Here is a 20,680-nt window from a genome sequence, read left to right as displayed (position 1 = left end):
TTCACTGTCTTTAATCTTGTTTCTATTACTAACTTAAGTTTCTATATTACGCAGAGAAGTAGGGGTTATTATAAACTGCTGAGTAATAAACTCTGTAGGAAAAAAAAAGTGACATTTCCAAATATTTGAAACAATATTATCAGTCTTATTATCAGTCTTTCCTTTTTAAAAAAGCAAATCCCTCCTATTAAGTGCAAGCCCTAGCCAAAATGCAGTAAACAGAATACAATTCAATTTTTTTAAAATTTTTTATCCACAACGTCTGGTTTTATACTAGAAATAGAAACTCTTTGAGGAAAGGATCATTTTTTTTGATTCAGTGCTTTTAACCGTATAGCACTGACTGCAAAATCGAAATGTATTCACAATACAAATTATGGAGTTAAAAATAAATACTCAAAACGACAAGCTCTTGGTGTAAGATTGCCATGAGAAAAGTGTAATATATAATTGAACAGAATGATTTGCTAATTTGTGTTATGGGAGCTTCACAAACTAACATAAAGACCTCTTGCATATTAAATTAAAATTAAAATGCATATGGATTTAAATTAAAATAAACTAGCATTAATTCAGTAAATAAAAATCAGGAAGTTCTAAAGTTATAATAGTCTGGAAAATTGGCTAAGCCATCTTCTCAATGTGCTACATTTGTATTAAACAGTGAAATATAAACATAGATGTTAACATAGTGGGGAAAAAAAAAGAACAGAAGCCACACCCTGTATGCAATATTGCATCTGAAAACTTTTAATTTTTGACACTATTTCTTGGCTTCATCATTCCACCTGGACACTGGCAGGTTAACTTTTGGCATAAAGAAATAAGGAGCTGCACTGGGTAATAACAGATGTTTATCTAGGCCAGTTTCTTGTCTCCTTCAATGGCCACAGGCAGATGCCTAGGGAAGACTGCAAGATGAAGGCAAGAACAAATCAAATTTATCCCTATTAGTAGTTTCCCAAATTAAATGTTATTACTAAATACAATAACCTTTGAGATAAAGAAATTTCACCTGAAATACTTAGTATCATAGGAGGAATTTTGAAAACTTAGACTTTAGGAATGGTAATATTATTTTAAAGACCACTATAGATTCTTCAACCTTTCAATCTCAGATAAAATAATTCAATTAAAAGTTTATTTTCAAATTTTCTCTAAGTGTTCAGTGTTTCTACATGAGATCTTGAGGAAGGGATGAAGGGATAAAATGTATTTCCCTCCATGGCATAAGGAGAGATTTTGCAGGGTGTCACGCTTGTGGTGAAGAAGGAAGTTTCCTCTACTCAGTCTTTCTTACAGGAACTGGGGTTGGGTTGGTTTTTTGTAAGTTGGTGCCTCTGCAGATACTGAAAGCTTTCTAAAGTAACAACATGACTTGAAAATTGGGTTATTTTTACTCTGCTGCTTATCAGGCTAAAATATGAACAATGGTGACTTTTGGATTATCTACAGGCTCTGAATGACATTGCATCATTTCTGCCTCTACTCCCATTCCAAATACCACCCTTGAAACTACAAAGAGGGTGTTAAAACAAGCAACATTTTGCAGAAACCAACATCGAAAATTTTGCACAGTATGCACACACACAAATTATATTCTACGGCTGACTCCATTTTTAAATGCTGACTTACTGAGATCTTTTTCCCAGAGCTAACTATATAAAGACTGTCAGAAAATGAGAATAAAAATAAACATCTAAAATGCAGAAAAAATTCTCTGCTCCTTTCTTTATGTTCTCTTTCTTCACGCTTCCTACTTTTTCATATCTTGCCTACCATTTTGAGTATTATACCTCCTAGATTCAGAGCTACATTAGAACAAATATGCCCTTATTCTGGAGTTTGTGTTTTTTCCTACACTTCTCTAAGAAGGTATTTTCTAAAGGCCTGTCTTTATCCTCCTAAACTATGGATATTTATCTTGATAATATCCACCCTGTGTGACCAATACTGGATTAACCGAGTTTACCTATAGTGAGTGCCTACATGCAAAAAGTCTATTGAAAATTTGCAGGAAACTGGAGTCAAGTACAATCAAAAGTTTGGAAAACACACAGGGAACAATTCTTTTGTCATTCAATTGTACAGATTTAAGGCAACTTTCTACACTGACTGCTCATTTTGGAATTTTGGTTGTAAATCTCCCCCAAATTAGAATGTACGACTTAAATTTATGCTGTTTTTGAAGAGAGGATGCTCAGGTTAGAGTCCTAGATTTGAACATGGTTCCCTATACCTTGTTGAATCCAAACCAACAGAGAGAGATTTCCAACAAGCAAGGTGTGGATACACCTCTGTGCGTTAATACTCTGAAGTCACAAGGATGTATACAAGCACATGTATACCACTTTCTGTGCATTCCAACGCCTGCGGTTCTTGATATCAAATCACAGACTAAATTTTGTGTAACTAATCACCTGTCTGAGAATGTTACAAGTAGTAATTGATCCTAATTTGCAGAAAGAAGAGCAGGATTTTCATTAGTTATCACATTAAGCAGGAGCTCTTAATTGTAGTCAATCTCCTGAACAACCCAAATATGACAAGCCTACTCTTGTGGGGTAATCTGAGGGGAAAGCTGTAAAATGAAGAAAAAGTGCTCCTTCTGAATGGATAAACACAGAAGAACTGGACAATACACTAAAGCGAGAAACACTAATGGATATTTTGAAGGTTATTTTCATTTAATTTTTCTAGAGCACCGAAATTACAATGCAGACTCACTGTCAATCCTGGACCATGTAACTGCAGACTGCCACTGAAGAGGGAGGTCCTGGTCCACAGCTATGCAATCCCTCCGCCCTCCACGGACGTCACCCCGTGGTCGGCCAGATCAGCCCACTGACCCAGCTCACTCACCTTCTGGTCCAGCAAGACCAGCAGGCAGGCTGCGGCCCTTTCAGCAGCAGCGTGGGCTTGGGCTGGTGTAAACTGACTGAAGACTTCTTCTGCTGGCTACTGAATTGCAGAGCATCTCCAGGCCCCTGTCTTAGCCAGCAGTGAAACACATTCCCCTAGGTTAAAGCCGACTCTGGGTGCCCTGGAAAGCCCTCTGCAAGCATCTTTCTCAGTGAACACTGGCACAGTCTACGGAAGTTTAGACAAATACTTTTAGCCAGCTAAGTTATGCAGTAGGCATATCTCCACCACTTTTGTGTACATGGAGAATACAGAATAATACCAAAGCAGTCCCTTATGAGAGGACAAAAAAGTATCTTTATTGGCAGAAGGTGTGTGCTAATTTTCGCTACTTATCTTCAATTTCCTGTGCTGACTTCAATCAATTTAAACAAGATTCTTACCAGAATAAAACATATCAGGACTGGATAATGGAGAACCAGCTTCCCAAAGACACCACTCCTCATCACAGTCTGTGTCTCTCTGAATTTAACTGTATTTTCAGTAACATTTTCACAGTTCCCAAATAAAACAAAGCTCGTAACTATAGCAGAGAATATGTAGTTCTGGGTATTCCAGGTAATCTAGAGATTCTGGGAGATTAAGATAGTTGAGTAGCCACTTTTAAAAAATAAAGAATTAATTATAGGAAAACTGTTGACTTAAGGATTTAAGAGGTCAATGAGGGCTATGAAAGATAATGGTGTGTGTTAATCTACTTCACAGTCTTCAGAAAATACATACTTGGTGTTAACGTAAATTTAGTTTTAATCTACTGTTAATTAGGGTAGATTAATATATATATGACTATCACAAAAATACACATTAATAGCAAAAAGAGCTATTCTAATAAATAACACATCACTGATCCTACTGTGCTAAAGTATTTAGGTAATACGAACTATTCAATGTCTCGATATTCTGCTTAACAGTGAGAGAAATTTACAGAAACAATACTTTGATGAAGCAGCATTGCGACACTATTGGGATTGCACTGCAGTTCAGAGATAACCCTGAAACAACTGGGTAGGGAAAAATCTATATAACCTACATTATTAATGACTAGTGACTGACCTCTGCTTATCTTCACTACCTTAAAGATGACATTGAAATTTCCAACACTGCTCAAGCTTCATTATCTGAAATCTAGACTATAATAACTTAAAAGGGTTCTGATGATATTTTCAACCTGTCATATTAAAATAAACCAGAAAATTTCTGTCATTATGTATCACCTAGAAAAAGGATCATTGCTTTGTTCACATAGTGCAACATGAAGTCTAATATTTACACTGCATACAATGACCAGAGAATGTATTTGCTTAATTTTTCATTCAAATATTACAGATAAGAGAGAAGACAACAAAACCCTCAGAAAAGAAAGAAAAAAGAACACTAAGAGTGTGTACATAACATGTGGAAGAAAGGAGTTACGTTTACTTCCCTCCAGGAGAGAATTTCCATTGTATATCACACGTGCCACACAGCAAATTTCAACAGTAGCTTACATGACATCATACCATGCCACGGCATGAATACCTCAAAACAATCAAGTCATAGCTGACCAGATAGTGCACACAAGTACACTGAAGTCCACTGACATCAGTAAGCTATCAAAATATGCAGCAGGTGGGAAACAGCCTTCAACTTGTACAACTTGCTGCTGTTTTCCCACCTAAAGCTTGCTTAATTCTAATTTTTCATTCCATTTTCCACCCTCTTCCTCTAGCCAAAAAAAAAAAAGAATTTTTATGATTTAAAGCATGTCATTTAAGCTGAAATCAAAGCTGTTCTTTTTTCTTAGAATATAACTGGTTGTTTAATGCTCTATATAACACTTTAAAGGGGCCAAATATAACATGTTCATTTCAAATTGAATTTACAAAAATTAAAACTAATTTTTTTTTGTGGGCAAGGTGTTAAAGAAAAACAATACTTCTTATTAAATATACAGTAGCTGTAATTTCATTGTTTCTTCTGATCCTATCCATTTTAAAGAATGTTTCAGGTTGGGTTTTTTTTTTTCATATAAAAAAGACCCTAGTATCAATCAAGCAAAGATTTTTCCTTTTTGAAGGAATGAAATTCCCACTTATCTGTATTCAGAATATCAATACAAATTTGTACACAAGTGCTTCTAAATGCCACTGGCTTCCATTTTCAATGCTGCTATTTTTCCAGAGAAAGTATCCACAGATCAATGACCCTTTCATGTGATCTGGAAATGCCAAAGAATAATACCTCAGGGAAAACACTGTTTTCACTTGAGTTAAAATAATCATTTTTACAACAGAAAGAAAGCATGAAATCCTAAAATCACTGAGGATGCCGTTCAGAAAATCTATATACCTAGGGGAAAAAAATTAGTAGAGAACTAATAATTGTTCAGACAAATTAATTTCAAACTAAAGCCATGGTAAAATTAATGAATCTCACAGATTAATAAACTGCTCATTTGGCAGCATTTATTGTGGCACATTTATGCACGTTTCCCAATTTTTCTCTTACTTTTTATTAATTATGGCTACTTGGAATTGATGCTCTCCAGGGTACACATCAGTGCGTACCAAGATTGATGAACGCGGCCCAGACGTTGGAGTCATGCGGACGGTCTGTCCATGCGCGGCATCTGTGCTGTAACCCTGTACGTTTTCCTGCAGTGAACTTGCAGGCACTCCTGACAACAGAAATGTAGCAGGAAATTCCAGGAGCATCTCCGTTCCCCTCCATCACTGCATGAGAAAGACATTCTTACGCTGATGTGCGAGTATGTACTTTTGACGGGGTACTGCTTGCTGCCCTGTGCTGTCTTTCTGTCCTTCCCCCTCTTCTCTCCCCCAAAGGAGAGTCTGATATCAGATTATAACACTTATCGAACTTTTATAGCGTGCTTTTCTCTGTAGTCCACGTGTAGACAGTGGTGTAAATTTCTGAATTCAGTTATTTGGGTATTGGGGAAAAAAACCCACAACAGTTATTTTCTAAATTTCTAGCGTGCTTTTTTATTGCTTTTAGAAATATGCTTTTAGAAAACATGCTTTTAGACTGTCAGGCAATAAGAGAGAATACTGCAGGGATTCTTAGCTTTTGACATTTTTAATCGCCTCTGCTTTGGTTATTACACAATAGATATTTTCGTCATCTAAATATAATGTATCTTTGTAAAATCCTTTAAAATATGATTTCAAACCAATGAATGCCATTTTCTATTTGCCTTTAATTTCCTCTCAATAGTAAGTTCATCAGAGTGTAACAATTAATTAACTTAATTAAGCTAACTTAATTATGTTCTTTCATAGGTCAATATGTAGAGCTACTCAGATTAATAGCAGAGCTTGTAAAGTTAATCTTCTTGTATAATGCAAATGATGCCAAGTCATGTATTAAATACCTTCCTGCGTAACAGATGATATAGGACTGAATGTACTTTAAAGAAGGGCAGAGACTGTGAAAAGGTTAAATAAAGAAAAATGTCTTGGATTTGTGGAAATTTTAAACAGACCTAATTCATTTTTTAAATTAATAATGTTCTTCTAAGAGGAGCCCTCATTCCATAAGGCCATTTACAGTTTAAATATACATAAATAAATTTTGACTTCAAAAGCAGAACTGCATGACAGCATTTTCCAGCCATCTTGTGACCTTTATGTTTTGTTATTAAGAAGATTACATAAAACAGTCATGTGAAGAGATTAGACAGAAAATATGAATTCCTAACTCCAGAGCATTTGCATGCTTACTGTATTTCCCAGCTTATTTTAGAGAGGAATCACTTCAGTAGTCAAAGGTATTATGTTCTCTTCTCTGTTCATTATTAACTCACTTTTAACACAGTTAGACTAAGGCTTTTTAGGCATGTGGCTTAGCACTTTTGTTATGAAATATTAATGGGAACTACAGTAATCATAATAATTACTTGTAGAATCATAAAAAGTAAAATCAAACAAATCTCCTGAGGGCCAAATGATCTGAATAGCTGACTCAGCTCCTCTGTTTTGATAAATGAGTCTGATGGTTGGAACCCACACTCTGACCCGAGGAGCTGGATTACGGGCCAAATCACCAAATTTCAGCCAAGAAACCAAATTTCAATCTTCTCTACAATGAATCTAACTTAGGTCCAGAAAATATTCTAAATACACAGCAATTTCAGATCTGCAATCTGTTGCAATGAAGAGTTGCAACACAAAGAAAACAAAGAAGAGGGGTGCAATAAATTTTCTGTAAGGTGCTTTGAACAGGAGTGTAAAGGAAAAGGCTCTGAAAGTGTGAAAACCACCATTTCTCAGAAGTTTTAAAATCAGAATAAAGTACTAACAGACGCACCCAAGGGATCAATCCTGTGTCTGCTAGGGGATGGATGACACAGATGACCTAATGTATTTTCTTCTCTTTGTTAAAGTATGCCATGTAGCATTTGTGATGTTGCCCAAAATGAACATCCCAATCTCGCTGTAGCAGCAGGTTCAGAGTACAAATCAGCTTCTGTTCCAAAATCACAGGCCTACAACTTCTGGTATAAAGGAGGATTATTTATCTATGACACAGAGCGACTAGTAAATTAGCACTTATGATTTTCCATCAGAAAACAGTCTGCTAGGCCCAAGTAGCATGGAAATTTCCAATGACTTTTCTAAGCAGCAAAGCTCTTCAAAAGTTAAACAAAATAATTTAGTGTTCAAGAGTAAATATGCAGTCCAACCCACTCTATGTGGGTAACTGTTTTTTTTTTTCTTCAATTAACAGCGTGTCAGGAAGAACAACATATTTATAGCAACAACAGTCTAATACAATTCTTCTGTTAAATGAGTTCAAGCTAGCAGCTACGCAGAACAGGGGGAAAATATTGTTATGCCTATGAAGTTTAGAAAAGAATGCACAGCCTTTTCACAAGCACAAGCATAAAAGCTTTGCATTTATACATATAGATAGATATACAAATGTGTATTTTTTCTAATATTTTCCTGTGTTCTCTAAGAGTACACAGGCTCATTTTCTTGCTTCTTGCCAACGCTCGTGCTACATCATGATTGAGTTATTTTCTCAAATGAAAGATGTCAGTGATGGAAATCCAGTTATTTAACAGTCTTCTAATAATAGCAGATGGAGAAAATATCATATAAGCATCATCACAAGCTTTGCCATGGAATTACTTTCTATTCAATTCTTTCAGAACTTGTTACATCACGCTTTGTTTAAAAAGCTAACACCTCAGTGTAATAAAATAGCCTAAGGATGGATTGGATGCTCTGCTGATGAAGTTTATAGCTTTGGGTTTTTAAAAAAAATCTCTTTTCGTACTAACCCGAAGAGGCAACGTGTCTTGTTGGGAAAGGTTTTATCCTGAGATCAAGAAAGGAAGAGAACTCAAGAAACAAAAGATGATATCAGATGCCAATTGTGTTAATAAAAATTAAGAAACATTCCCTTTGCTTGTACATGAAATAATGCAGATGGCTCCCCCAGATTTACCAAGAATAATGCAATGATTTTAACACTGAATTCTATAATCATTTTAAGCTGCTTGTACCATACGTATGACTAATGGCAGACGACTTAAGTGTGGGACACATCTTTTCCTATAAAACAAAACACTATACCCCAGCTGTGCATTTCTAATGGAGAAAAGTCTGTGCTCTATCCAGATAAACTGCAAGCACTGAATGTCTAATAGTTCAGAAACAGATTAATGGGTACCTATCTTAATCTTTCTTTAGTTGAGAATCACAACGCTTTAAAGCACAGCTTTTATAGTTTTAATACAGCACTCAGAAAGCACCACAGGTACATAAGCTATTCATGTTCATATGCTACCATCACGTCATTCATATTTTACCCTAAAATGCTCCGGAATATATATACACATGCTTTTTTACACGGGAAAGTAGGGGGTTGGTTGGTTGTTTAATTCATTTTTTTTATCCAGAGAGAATGGCACAGCATTTCATCTGTATCTGTACTGCTCTGGCAATGCAGTCATTCAGAAAGAACAGCTCTGTTATCCTCTGCGCTTACACCATTAAAACATGATTAATTGATTTGCCACAGGATCGGCAAAGGAAATTAATGCACATAACTCATGTATTTCTATTTTACTTCTAATTGAAGAAGAGGATATGCCTCTTATGAGACTCAGGTTTAAGGGAACTGTCAAAACTGGTCTCTTCTTACTTAGATAACCTACCACTGACACCGTCGCTCCCCGTGGATTAAAGTGCTGCTTATGAGAAATGGTATCAAGATACAGCCCACCCCTCTGGCTCTTTAGCCACTACGTGAAAAAGGGAAAGCAAAACTACTCTAACAACAAACCTTCACTTTCTTCAACGTCACTGTATATTTGTCTAAAAAACTATATAAATATATTTACTAAATATACTGCAACTGCCAGATGCACAATGAAAGTGACCACAGAAAACAGAGTAAGGGTCATGAAATCTAATTCATCAGCCTTTCAATTTTATCAAACAATTAGAGTGTTATTCAAACAAGTGTATTCGTACATTTAAAACATTTTAAAAGCTCTGAATCTGAAGTAATCAACATGTCTAGAGAATTTTCTTTCATCAGTTCATGGTAAAGAATGTGTAATATCAGAGATATAATTTAATGTATTGACTCAGGGCATACCAACAATAGTGCAGTTCTGAATTTTGAAAGGGTTGTGGGAACAAAATTCCTGCTTTAAGCATTACTATTGGAGGGAAACCACCAAAACTATATAATTTAGTATAACATTTCAAGAAAATCAGTGTTATTCTACAGTTTCCTAAGAAACTGCTAAGAAGGTCTAATGAAATGACACTGAAATTAGGACAGCACACATCTGTCCCGTTTCAAATGCACTGAATTTTTCTTTCAATTCCACTTTTCAATTCCAATTCTTAAAGACGACAATAAATATATAAAATATTAACTCATCAATCACACAGGAAACTTCCTTATTTTAGTATGGATACTAACTAAAATCATGCAAGCATTCAAATCTATACAACTTAAATTTTATTGAGCTTTGCGCAGCTTTTGAAAACACAGAATAAGGTATCTTTCTAACTTTAAACGCAGCTTGGTTATTTTATAACCCAACGTGTTTCTGCATCTGAAATACACCGATGAATACACACACCTTCCTGAGTCCCTCACAGGTACAAAAATTTCACAGGTATCTAAATCTAAACACCCAACATTCCAATTATTTCTGCAGTGGCTTTTGTCATATGCCACATAGCTGGGCACTGTCTCTATCCTACACAGAGTTAAATCTGATTTTAGAGCATGAAAAGAGGCTGGGAAGAAGGGAGGCAGTAAGAGGAGCAGATGCCATCCTGCCCTCCTGTTGAGTAGAACTCAAAATTCAACCATCGTTTCTACTAGGAGGAACGACTGGACAAGCAAAACAAAGCCTCATCTGAGTGATCAAATGACATCCCACAAAGTTAAAACTGATGACACAAGTAACTGAGCGTTAGATTCAGACTGGCCTATCTAAGAGGAAAACAAATTGTAAGCAGGAAAAAACTACGCTTCATACAAATTAATGGGGCAACTCATGAGATTTTCCTTACTTTCTCCTACTAGAAGTTGTCTCTCCTCCCATTTGCAAGTCCAAAACTCTCTCTGAACATCACTTTCCACATCCTTCTCAGTTTTTCTCCACCTTCCTGAAATCCTTAGCTGTTAGCCATTTGCCTTCTTTACACTTTTCTCCTATTCCTCTTTTCCATGGCTGCATTTGAGCTTTTCCTTAACAACTGCTTTCTTACCAATACTGATGAGTTGAATTCAGATAAGACATAAATTATTATACAAATAATGCATCAGTTAGCAGCTGTAGTTTATTCCAAATATTAACTCATAAAGCAGATACTGATAGAATATAAGGGAGTTATGTTCCAGGAGACTTCAAATAAAATGAAAAATAAAAAAGGCATTAGTTGAAGTAAAGCTCTGCAAACACTTTTTTGGACCTGATTTTTAGGGTGTAATTCACAAAGGTTTGTTTACCATGCTGACTTACCCATGCGTAACTTAGATGGGTTGTTTCATGGTGGGTTCTGAATTTGGAAATTCAGCATACTGGTGCTCCCCTCTCAAGGTTCCCTGCAAATCCAACCACAAAACTCTTTCTGACTCACCTCTCTCTGTTTTTATATAAACTGCAGTAAATATGATTGGAGAAAGTCTCATGCGCTTATAAACACATATAATACTTTATGACCCCACATTCAGTAAAACAGCTTCAACAAACTATTACCGAGATATTTAGTAAAATTCAAAAGGTACATTTCCATCTTTCAATTCTCTGAAGTTTCCTCTCCCCCCAGTTTAGCTCGTTTTTATTCCACAAAGGCAAAAACTGTATACTCATCTTCCTTTCAGTTGCCTTTTACTAACTAACCATGTTTCGTTCCTCTTTCTGCAGCACTTTCCCTCTATTTTTATTTTTAAATATCATCTGTGCTCTCAATTTTAATTTCTCCAGTGGAGTGAGATAAATTGGCAAAGCTGAGACTTAAGAGGCAGAACCCATGGACCTCCATAGACTAGAGGTCCCTCTTCTACTCAAGAATATAAACAAAAGTATTACTAAAAGCTTATATTACTCTATCTTCAGGACTGTTCAGATGTGATAACCTGACTTGCTATCTTAGAATATGTGGTGATACTCCAAAATAAGTGAAGTACCTATTTGGTCTTAATCCAGAAGACACATTCTCCTGGCCCTGTACTGCGGACTTCCCTCTTCTTCAGACAAAGTGACAAGACTATCAGAGGAAAGGAGAAATTCAAGAACGTATTTGATAATTATCTAAAGGCTGCACTGAAGAACTAATAAATGGCACTGTATTTCCTATGGCTAGTATTTCATACTCTCCTTTACTGGGAAGATTATAGTCAAAAGAAATCTGAGAAAAAAGCAGGAAAGACTAGTCTTTATATTACCTGGTACTTCAATATCTTTAATAATAATAACTAAACTGTTGAGGAAGCCAAGATTAATAATATTAACATTACTCCTAAAGACGTACTTTCCCACAGAAATGGTTAATTTAAGGATAATAATGGTTCTCTGAAAGGATGATTCCCACCATAAAATGAAGTTGTGAGTCTGAATTCTGCAGACAACCTCTCCTCCAGCTATGGTGTACTGTGACAAGTACGCATTCCAGGGATAGAAAAAAAAAAAGTCATTGGCTACTTTACGGAACTACCTTACAAGCTGGCACCTTTTCTTATAACAACAAGGAGTATGGACTTATGATCATACTACATCATTAGCATCTAGTGTCATTTTTTGGAAAACAAGGGCACAAAAAAAGGTACAGTATTAGCGAGGGTCTTTCCTTTGCACGACCCATCAGTTAGCTGTATTTAAATTTAGTGAAGAATGACAAAAGCTTTACATCTACCTGTATACTTATGTACAGATTTTACTTCTGACTCTTAGTGTCATGAAGTTTAATTTGCCAGAATCTAACAGGACTCCTGTTACTGTCATGGCGTGAAAGACCAGAACAAGAAAAAAAGTATTTAAAAGGTAGCAGATGGAATATACTTGGCTTATAGGTACCATTAGTCAAGGTCCTGAGATTTACCTTGGTCTTGCATGTTGTTGGTATGGAAGGATGATTGAGCTTTAGCTTTAAAAAGTCTCTGCTATGAGTAAAACAACACTAGGCATGCAAAACAGAGGCAAACGTGTATCCCCCAACAGTTAATCTTGGAAAAGAATAGACACAGAATGTCCTACCTCTTCTGGACGTTTCTGTGCCACCGATACCAGCTCTTCAGAGCTACTTCTTGAGGTAGAGGGTACCACATTACCTGGGGCCTCTGAGACCACCTCATTTGACGGCTCGGAGTCCTGAGGGCAACAGAGACAAATAGACCCCTCAGCAGCGTGTTGATGTGGCACGCCGAGAAAATGAGACTTTTCAGAGGATCTGCGCTCTAAGCACAGACAGAGAAATGAAAAATACTTGAGGTCTAACACTCTACTCTTTTTACCCTGGGCAACTTCTTTTACCCCAGCGGCAAAAACATCTATCATATATTTTCTCTTAAAATGGTAATACTTTCTTCACAAGAGCATTATAAGACTTATTAAATAGCTATATATAATTTCAAAATTGCAAAGTTCTGAATAAACATGCTTGTTTTGCCCATACCTACCCCTGCTCCTGAAATGCCAGGAACGGAATATTATATTTCATCCCCTTATTCAAGATGGAGGTTTCTGCAAAACAGCTAGGACCATGCTAGAACAACCCCACACAAATGTATTTTATCAATCACTGCAAATCGATATAGCGCACAATCTGGTAAAGTTAGAAAAGTTAGTAGAGTTGGCTATTAGCAACTTCAACACTACAGTAAAGTAAATAAAATAAAAATTCTTAAGTAGTTTACATTCTACTTTCCAAATACCTTGACTTTGCAATGCAACATGACTAGATCAGTCAAAACATAAACCCCCTTGATACCTTCACTGCTTCACACAGTGGTTTTGATAACTGCATAGACTGAGATATTTTACTACAGAGAAAAAAAGCCATTAATCGGTACTCTCTCTACTGTGCTTGTTGTAATGCTCATTACAGAAGGTATTTTAGATGTCATCGCTTAGCAAGCAGAATATGTGCTTTTGAGATATCACTTTCTCTCTACAGTCATTAACTGCAAGGAAATCAAGATTACACTTTTGGAAACTGCAAGCTACAAAGCTCACTATTAAGTTTTTCAACATAACAACCTCTAATAAGTAAATTAAAATTTCATAATGACAATATTCAACATTTGCAGTTCATCCCAATGTATGTTTGGACTGTTGGAAGGGAAAAAGTGAACGCTGTGGTCCACCATCTGTCACCGAATCACACGGAGAATCACAGGTAAGACCAGATATTGTAGAATAATTAATACATGGAGGGCATTGCTGGAGGCTAGAAAGTTGGAAAAATCTCTTTGGGCCTTGAGGGGGAATACTCTAGTATCTCTATTTCATATACCTTCTCAGGTGAATCCCTTTAAAATAGCTTCTGAGCTTAAATATTTCAAATAAAGCTTTTTACACCTTTCTCGTTGCACCACCTCTCTGTGACTTAGAAAAGGGATATTCTGACCCATTCTGTGGCTTACCACCTTAAGTTTAAGGTTCGGTATGAGGAAGACAATTTAGGAAAAAATCAGTTTTCAGCGATGACTAAAGAATACTGTCGATTAAAATGTTAACAATGAAGTCCGACCGCCATTGCACTGAACTGTTTTACGGGCATAAGCACTAGATCTGTGGAACAAAAGGAAAAATGAGATACTTTCGTAGAGTTACCATCCCAAATAATTCCATGACAGGAATAATAAAACACTATTTTTCAGCTTTCTCAGTTCCTCAAAAGAATAGCAACACCATGGTTAAACACAGTGAACCACAAGGAGAAACATCTCTAGCATTCTGATAAAAAAAGTCTGATTTCCTTCTATCGACTGTACGAAAGCCCCATGCTCTATATGACATCAAAATAAACTTTGCCTCGTGTTCATCCTGACAGCTTACTGTTTTCCCTAGCAGATCTGGACTTGCACAGGTAAACGCCCTCTCTCTCAAAGGCCGCCTCAGTTTGGTTCCCAGTAAACTATGACGGTGAGGCTGTCTCGTCTTGTTGACCCAATTAGCCATGAATTGACTCTGAGTACTGAACAGTACTGTTTTTTCTCCTTGAGAACCGGAAAGTTAAATCATCTCCATGCAATATATCAGCTCACTATGTTTCCAGAAGCTCTTCTGTGCTACTTACAAAAACAAAAGTAACAACCACATCTGCTGGAAGAAAATGATGTATTTGTCTGAATTCTTTGGTTCAGTGATTTCTCTCCTTGAATTCTGCCTGTCTTTTGTGTCTGAACAAACTTTTATTATGTTGTCATTACCTGTGGCCAGATAATGGTAGCAAGATTTTTTTGTTACTTGTGATTTTTGAAAGTAATAAACAATGGTTTTCAAAAATGGTCTGAGCAACTGCAATTTGGTAAACATACATTCCTGTTCTATTCCTCTTGCCTCAACACAACCAGCATGTCGCGGATTCTCTTCCCCCATCAAGTCTCGCATATCTTCTTTCTAAGCAGCTTGGCCATCCTTCTCAATAGTTTTAAGAACCAGGTAGCTAATATAACACTTCCATTTTTAAGGAGATGGATGGAAATCAAATTTACTTTACTATTCAGAAACCAAGCTGAGAAGATGCGTCTCCCTTTTGAATTACACTGGTTTTATTATCTCTTTTCACACCAATGTCACTTCTTAGGAAAAGTGTATAGAGCCTGAACACATGTAAGAAAGGTAATCTATGTTGCTCTGAACTAGTTTGGCAACATGTGAAGTACAGCTTTCAGAAATAAACATATTCAGTAAGTGGAATGAGATCCTTTAATGTAAGGTACAACGATAAAAATGTTGCAAGGTGCAAGTGAGAACTTTCATAAAGCTTCTTCTCAGTGTGTTATGAGTACATGGCCAAATGAGCAATAGTTCTGATAACAAATCCTGGTACGTCAACTTGTTCTCAGCAAATAAAACAACCTGAAAAAGTATTACCATGGCTTACATTTGTAAAGAAAAGCAAAAATCTGTATCTCTGACCTAAACCAACATTTTTTGAAAAAGTATTAAAAGGAAAAATGTATTTCAAAAATAATTACAATTAGTTTCTTGTCCTTCCTAATTATTGTTTGTATCATAACATACAGGACTGACTTTGCAAAAAGTAATTTCTTTTTTTTTTCAAGGCCTTGTATGATGAAAACCATGTCAATGGCACTTCTCATTGATCTGTAAGCCTCAACTGTAGCAGTGATAGACATGACTGCTCACGGACATGTAACCTACACAATAAGTAATTTGGTACACATCTTTTCTGGTGCTTAAGCCCTTCCCATTTCACTAAAATATTATTATATTTTCCAACCTACATATGAAAGCTCACATATCTGCATTTTCAGGTTGGACAGATCAAGACATAGCTTTCTAATGGATTGCAATATTTATTTATATTAATTAATAAATTATGGGGGAAAACCACTATTAAGCGGTACTTCCAGTTTCCTGAAAATACAGAAATTCTTTATCGAAATATAAGTGCATCATAAACAAAATAAATTCAGAGTGCTCAGTAATTACATTTTTCCTGCACAATGCTGATTTTGCTCAAAGCTCCTCAGAACATGATCCCTCTTGGACTTCGAAACCTTGAAGAGGAAACATGAAATGTGTTGACATTCTACTATGTTTATGCAAGAAAGACAGCCCTGCTTTGAACTATGTCTCTTTTCATATGACCTAAATGTTCATGCAGTTTAAGATACCACAACAGTACTGGCTTGAATCAATCACAGTTCTGAAAAAAAAAAAAAAGTATTTGAATTACATGTTGACACAAATACATAACAAATAGGATATTCTAGTCCTGGGATGGACCTTGCTTGCTAGTCTTGGCAGCAGACACAAAAGTGTAGCTGGTTAAATTCTCAGTCTTGGACATTCAGCATTTTTTTTTTTTAATTCAGGTCAGCAGAGATCAAAGGTGACAAGGACTGCTAGGAGGTGAGAAAGCAAAGATGCAAGGTGCATCCAACTGTAGCACCTCCCTCAAAGCATTCAGTTCTTTTCTCCCCTTCATTCCATTTGGCATATTTGCTATTTGCATCTACTGCAATAAAAGCGAACATTGTTCTTTCAGTTTTGTCTTTCGCTGTGCGGAAGTATCACTGATACAGTACACTGAAAAATCAATAGTGCATACAGAACGGATGTGGATTTCATTTGTGAGCTACACAGAAGTGATAGATTTCAAAGGAAAATATTTATATTTTATGCTATGCTGATGTTGTGGCTTAATTTGAGGACTTGACTATTTTTACTTTTTGTTTTTTAAAAACCAGACCATTAAATACAAGATCAATACACATATACAGATATGTATTGTATATGTAAATATGATACAGATATGTATATACAGACATGTATATTCATAGGGAATGTTATGGTAACAAAATACTGTGACTGTTTACCAATCCATGTTACTGTCAGCACAGATGTTGACTCATACAAAACAGAAACTCTACACAGCTTCTGATTTTGAAGAAAATGGAGAACTGATGTATATAAAAAAAAGTAGGCATAAAATTCTTTGCTAGAAAGCATAAGAAGTTGCATTTGAAACAAGATGATGGAAGAATAGTGTCTTACAATGGTATTTATACCAGCCAAGCATCCGCTATTTTTTCTGCCATTGCTACTTTTAAAACAAAACAAAACTAAACAAGAATCAAAACAAATCAACCCACAAACCCTTTCTAGATGATTTCAAGCTGACAGGTTTAATATATTATGTTAACTCTGCATCAGTTTTCATGTAACATCCTTTACCTTGGTCCAGTTGAAAATTACACAAGTCATAAATTAGCTTTAAACAAGTTTTGAATCAGCCTGGAACTAGTTTTCAAATTAAAGAGCCGTCAGTATATTATATGGTACTGTCATTTTATTACCCCAATCAATTCTGTGTGGCCTGAGGTAGAAGGAAAATGGATGCTGTCTTCATTTGCAAAGGGTTTATCTCTCACACCAGGCTCTGAAAACATGACTGCAGTAATGAATCGGAAGCCAAAGTTCCTAACAAAGACTTCTAACAGTAACAAAGTAGAAATATTTGTCCCCCTTTAGACTTACAAAAGGGGGGGAAAAAAAGCCCTTTTGAAACATGAAGCCAGCTTCTTGAGGTTGAAGGACTAGGGGAAGAAATTAGCACATTTTTATTGGAGTGCTAAAGTGCTTGTAGCCCCAGAGAGCATCTCTGTTACTGCTGCACAGGAAAAGCCTTCCTGGGTCCGAGGGAAGGTCCCCTCTAGCCCAGAGCCCAGAACACCCGGCCGGCAGCTCACCGACCGCTCCTCCCCGTCCTTATCCTCTCTGACACCCCAGGGGCGTACTTTGAAGGATTCACATCTTAGCCAGAATTTGGTAAAATCTAGCGAAGACAAGATACCTGTAGTTCACCACAGTTCACAGGTGGCCAAAGTAAATCCCCAGGAGAAATGTAGAGTTTATCTCAATCTACTTACATGTGAGATCATTCACTTTGCCACTCCTAGCATTCTACCCCGTGTTAGTTAGTGAGGTAAGAACAGGAGCTTTAAACTTTTAAGTCACGCTCCACAGCTGTAAAATTTCCCTTCCTCTTTCTGTTCTGCCTTTGTCACTCTCCTCATGCTTATTTTATTTAACATCTGGCAACCTCCTCTCTTCCTCTGCCCTCTCCAAAGATAGGAAATTACCAATGCAACCTTTAACGTACATGTGCTAACCTCCTACGCTGCCAGTCACAGAGGCAACGCCGTTGTTATGTCCTTGGCTATTTTTTCTCTCTCTTGAGAAGGGGACAATGACTTCTATGTTTATACGCTGTTAACACAACAGGGTCTCATTCTCAGCTGACTCTGAAACTACCTCGGTTCAGGTAATAAACCTTAACCTAGCTCTAAAACCTCTGCCTTCTTTTAAAGACAGAAACAAAAGAAAAACCTTTTATAATTCTCTGTTTTCCAAATATAGAAACTTAATTACATTCTTTAGCCTCACACTATTTTTTTTTTCTTCAAACACACTGTGCAATATGAAGGAACTAATAATGTTACAAGAAGTTTCCAATAAATACCCATCTGTTTCAATTTATTATCCCTCTATCTTTCAATAAACTACAGCACTGACAAAGTAACCTTGCATCTTTGAAATCTACCTACATTTCCAAGTGTCAAACAGTGAATTCCCACTTTTACAGTTGTTATAAAATAAGGATGCTACTATTGCTAATATTTTAGTAGAAGTATTTGAACAAAGTATGAAAGGAAATATGTATGGAAGGTATGAAAGGGTCATGTGTTTTCTCTGGACGCCTTCTTCAAACGGGAAAAAAAATTTACATATATTTAAAGCTAGATAGAGCACTCCTAAAATTATGTTTTTCATATTTATTCTTCCACCTTTATCACATGCAAATAGAAACAGCAAACAGGAGAACATTCTACCATTTGAAGGTGTTATCATTCACTGACCTCTGGAACCTGAATTAGTCTCCCCTTTCTAACTCACATATTTTCTACATTTCCATTACTCAGTGTACTAATCCTACCTCTCTTTGGATTGAATGCTCCACCTTTCAAATCAAACTCTCCTAGATTACTGTATTTCCCTTTTACTTTCTCATCATTCATTACTTCCCAACATTCAAAAGCTTTGTTCTTTTAGCTACCCTTTCAATAGCTTTTTCTGACCCCAGAATTCTCTGAAATGTATTCAAAATCAACTCTCAAAACACTGTAATTAATAAAACATTAGAATACAAAAACTGCTATTAAACTGCAAAATATAGATTCACCACACTAATCTTATCTCATATGTATAATGCAAAGGAATACAACCTTCCTGTTACCGTCATGGATTAAAGCCATTGATCACAGGTACAGTGTGGCTCAAGTACTGGCAAAAATTTCTGTACAAGCATGAACATCACCAGCAGAAATTTTTAGAATTTCTTCAATAAAGGGAAAAAGCCAGTATCTATCCTTTTTGTGCTAAATCTCCTATGTGTTGCATAATTTGGTAATTAACTGGTGCACCAGAGCAGCAGATTTTATACGAATATGCTTTTGCAGGATATTAATATACTGGCAAGACTGCTGTAGTATGCCATTATCACTGGATATAAGAGCAACTCAATATTTTTTCAGTTTTTTGTCCACACCACTTTCTTCCTATATATTGTTCTGCTATTTTTTCTTACTATGAATTAGGTTACAGGCATACACTATAGCCTAGAAAGTTATTTCTGTCCTAATTTTATATTTTACGGAGTTTTAAAAGTTATTTTATGGAGTTCTAAAATCTCTTTAAGACAATACACACAGAATTTATTACTGCTGGATCAGGATATTTCATCTTCCCTGTGCCCATTTTGTACAGCTCTGATCTCTCCGATCCTTCCTCCCCCCCAGCCCCATCTAAAAAAACCCCCAAAACAAGAAGTAGCAAAACAAATTCTCAAACACATCACAAGCACCTATGGCCACAGTAAGTGTGGCGCTTACTGTGCAGCTGTATGTATGTTGCCTATAATTGCAATTGTTGACTTCAACACATTTACAGAATGATACGGGCACCTTACACCTAACATTTAAACCAAGATTTTCTAAATAACAAATGTACAAAGCCACCTGCTATTCCGTGTGGAAGGGCAGTGCTGCAGCTACAATTGCTGTTAGTAAGGCTACATTTGGGTTTGCAGTTGTATGTTTCCTTAAGCCATGTTTTTTTCCTTCAGAAATGATCAGGGGCAGACCACAGCAATCCATTCATATAGTCTCTCTAAAAGATAGTTTTAGTCCATCTGTATTTCTTTTCAAATCATATTTAAATTGCCCCAAACTTTCCATGCTCTTGGATCGCTGAGGCAGTGACAACTTGGGAGTAAGGTACAGCAGTAAACTTACTTCACCTCTCCGAGTCAAGCTGCACATTTGCACAATTTATGGGCGAAGTCGTTTGCTTTACTACACTTCAGCAGCTTGAGAGAAAGCATACACAAAATTCACTCACAATACTTGTCTAATACTTAACTTGAACTAGAAGATTGAGTACTTGAGAAGATCTCTGCTCCAAAAAGCAGCTGCTTTATTCTAACAAAAATAGAATGTAGCTCAGAAAAGGCTTTCTTTCAAGCACACA

At 36.3% G+C, this 20,680-nt stretch overlaps 1 protein-coding gene across 6 annotated transcripts in view; it reads right to left on the bottom strand.

Moving 5' to 3' along the window:
• PHF14 (PHD finger protein 14) overlaps window positions 1–20,680 on the bottom strand; it is a 181,307-nt gene that overhangs the window by 31,600 nt on the left and 129,027 nt on the right. For 4 of the 6 annotated variants that reach the window (XM_075492887.1, XM_075492889.1, XM_075492888.1 and 1 more), the window contains exon 18: window positions 12,653–12,766. The exons of 1 other annotated variant lie outside the window; for it this stretch is intronic. In XM_075492887.1, coding sequence (XP_075349002.1) covers window positions 12,653–12,766 — 114 coding nt within the window. Of the gene's footprint in view, window positions 1–10,918; window positions 11,002–12,652; window positions 12,767–20,680 lie in introns of all 6 variants that reach the window. One more of the 6 variants, XM_075492892.1, reaches the window with a different exon arrangement.

This window comes from Mycteria americana, chromosome 2, assembly GCF_035582795.1.
Source record: "Mycteria americana isolate JAX WOST 10 ecotype Jacksonville Zoo and Gardens chromosome 2, USCA_MyAme_1.0, whole genome shotgun sequence".
Classification (NCBI taxonomy): domain Eukaryota; kingdom Metazoa; phylum Chordata; class Aves; order Ciconiiformes; family Ciconiidae; genus Mycteria; species Mycteria americana.
This window is presented reverse-complemented; position numbering and strand designations above follow the sequence as displayed.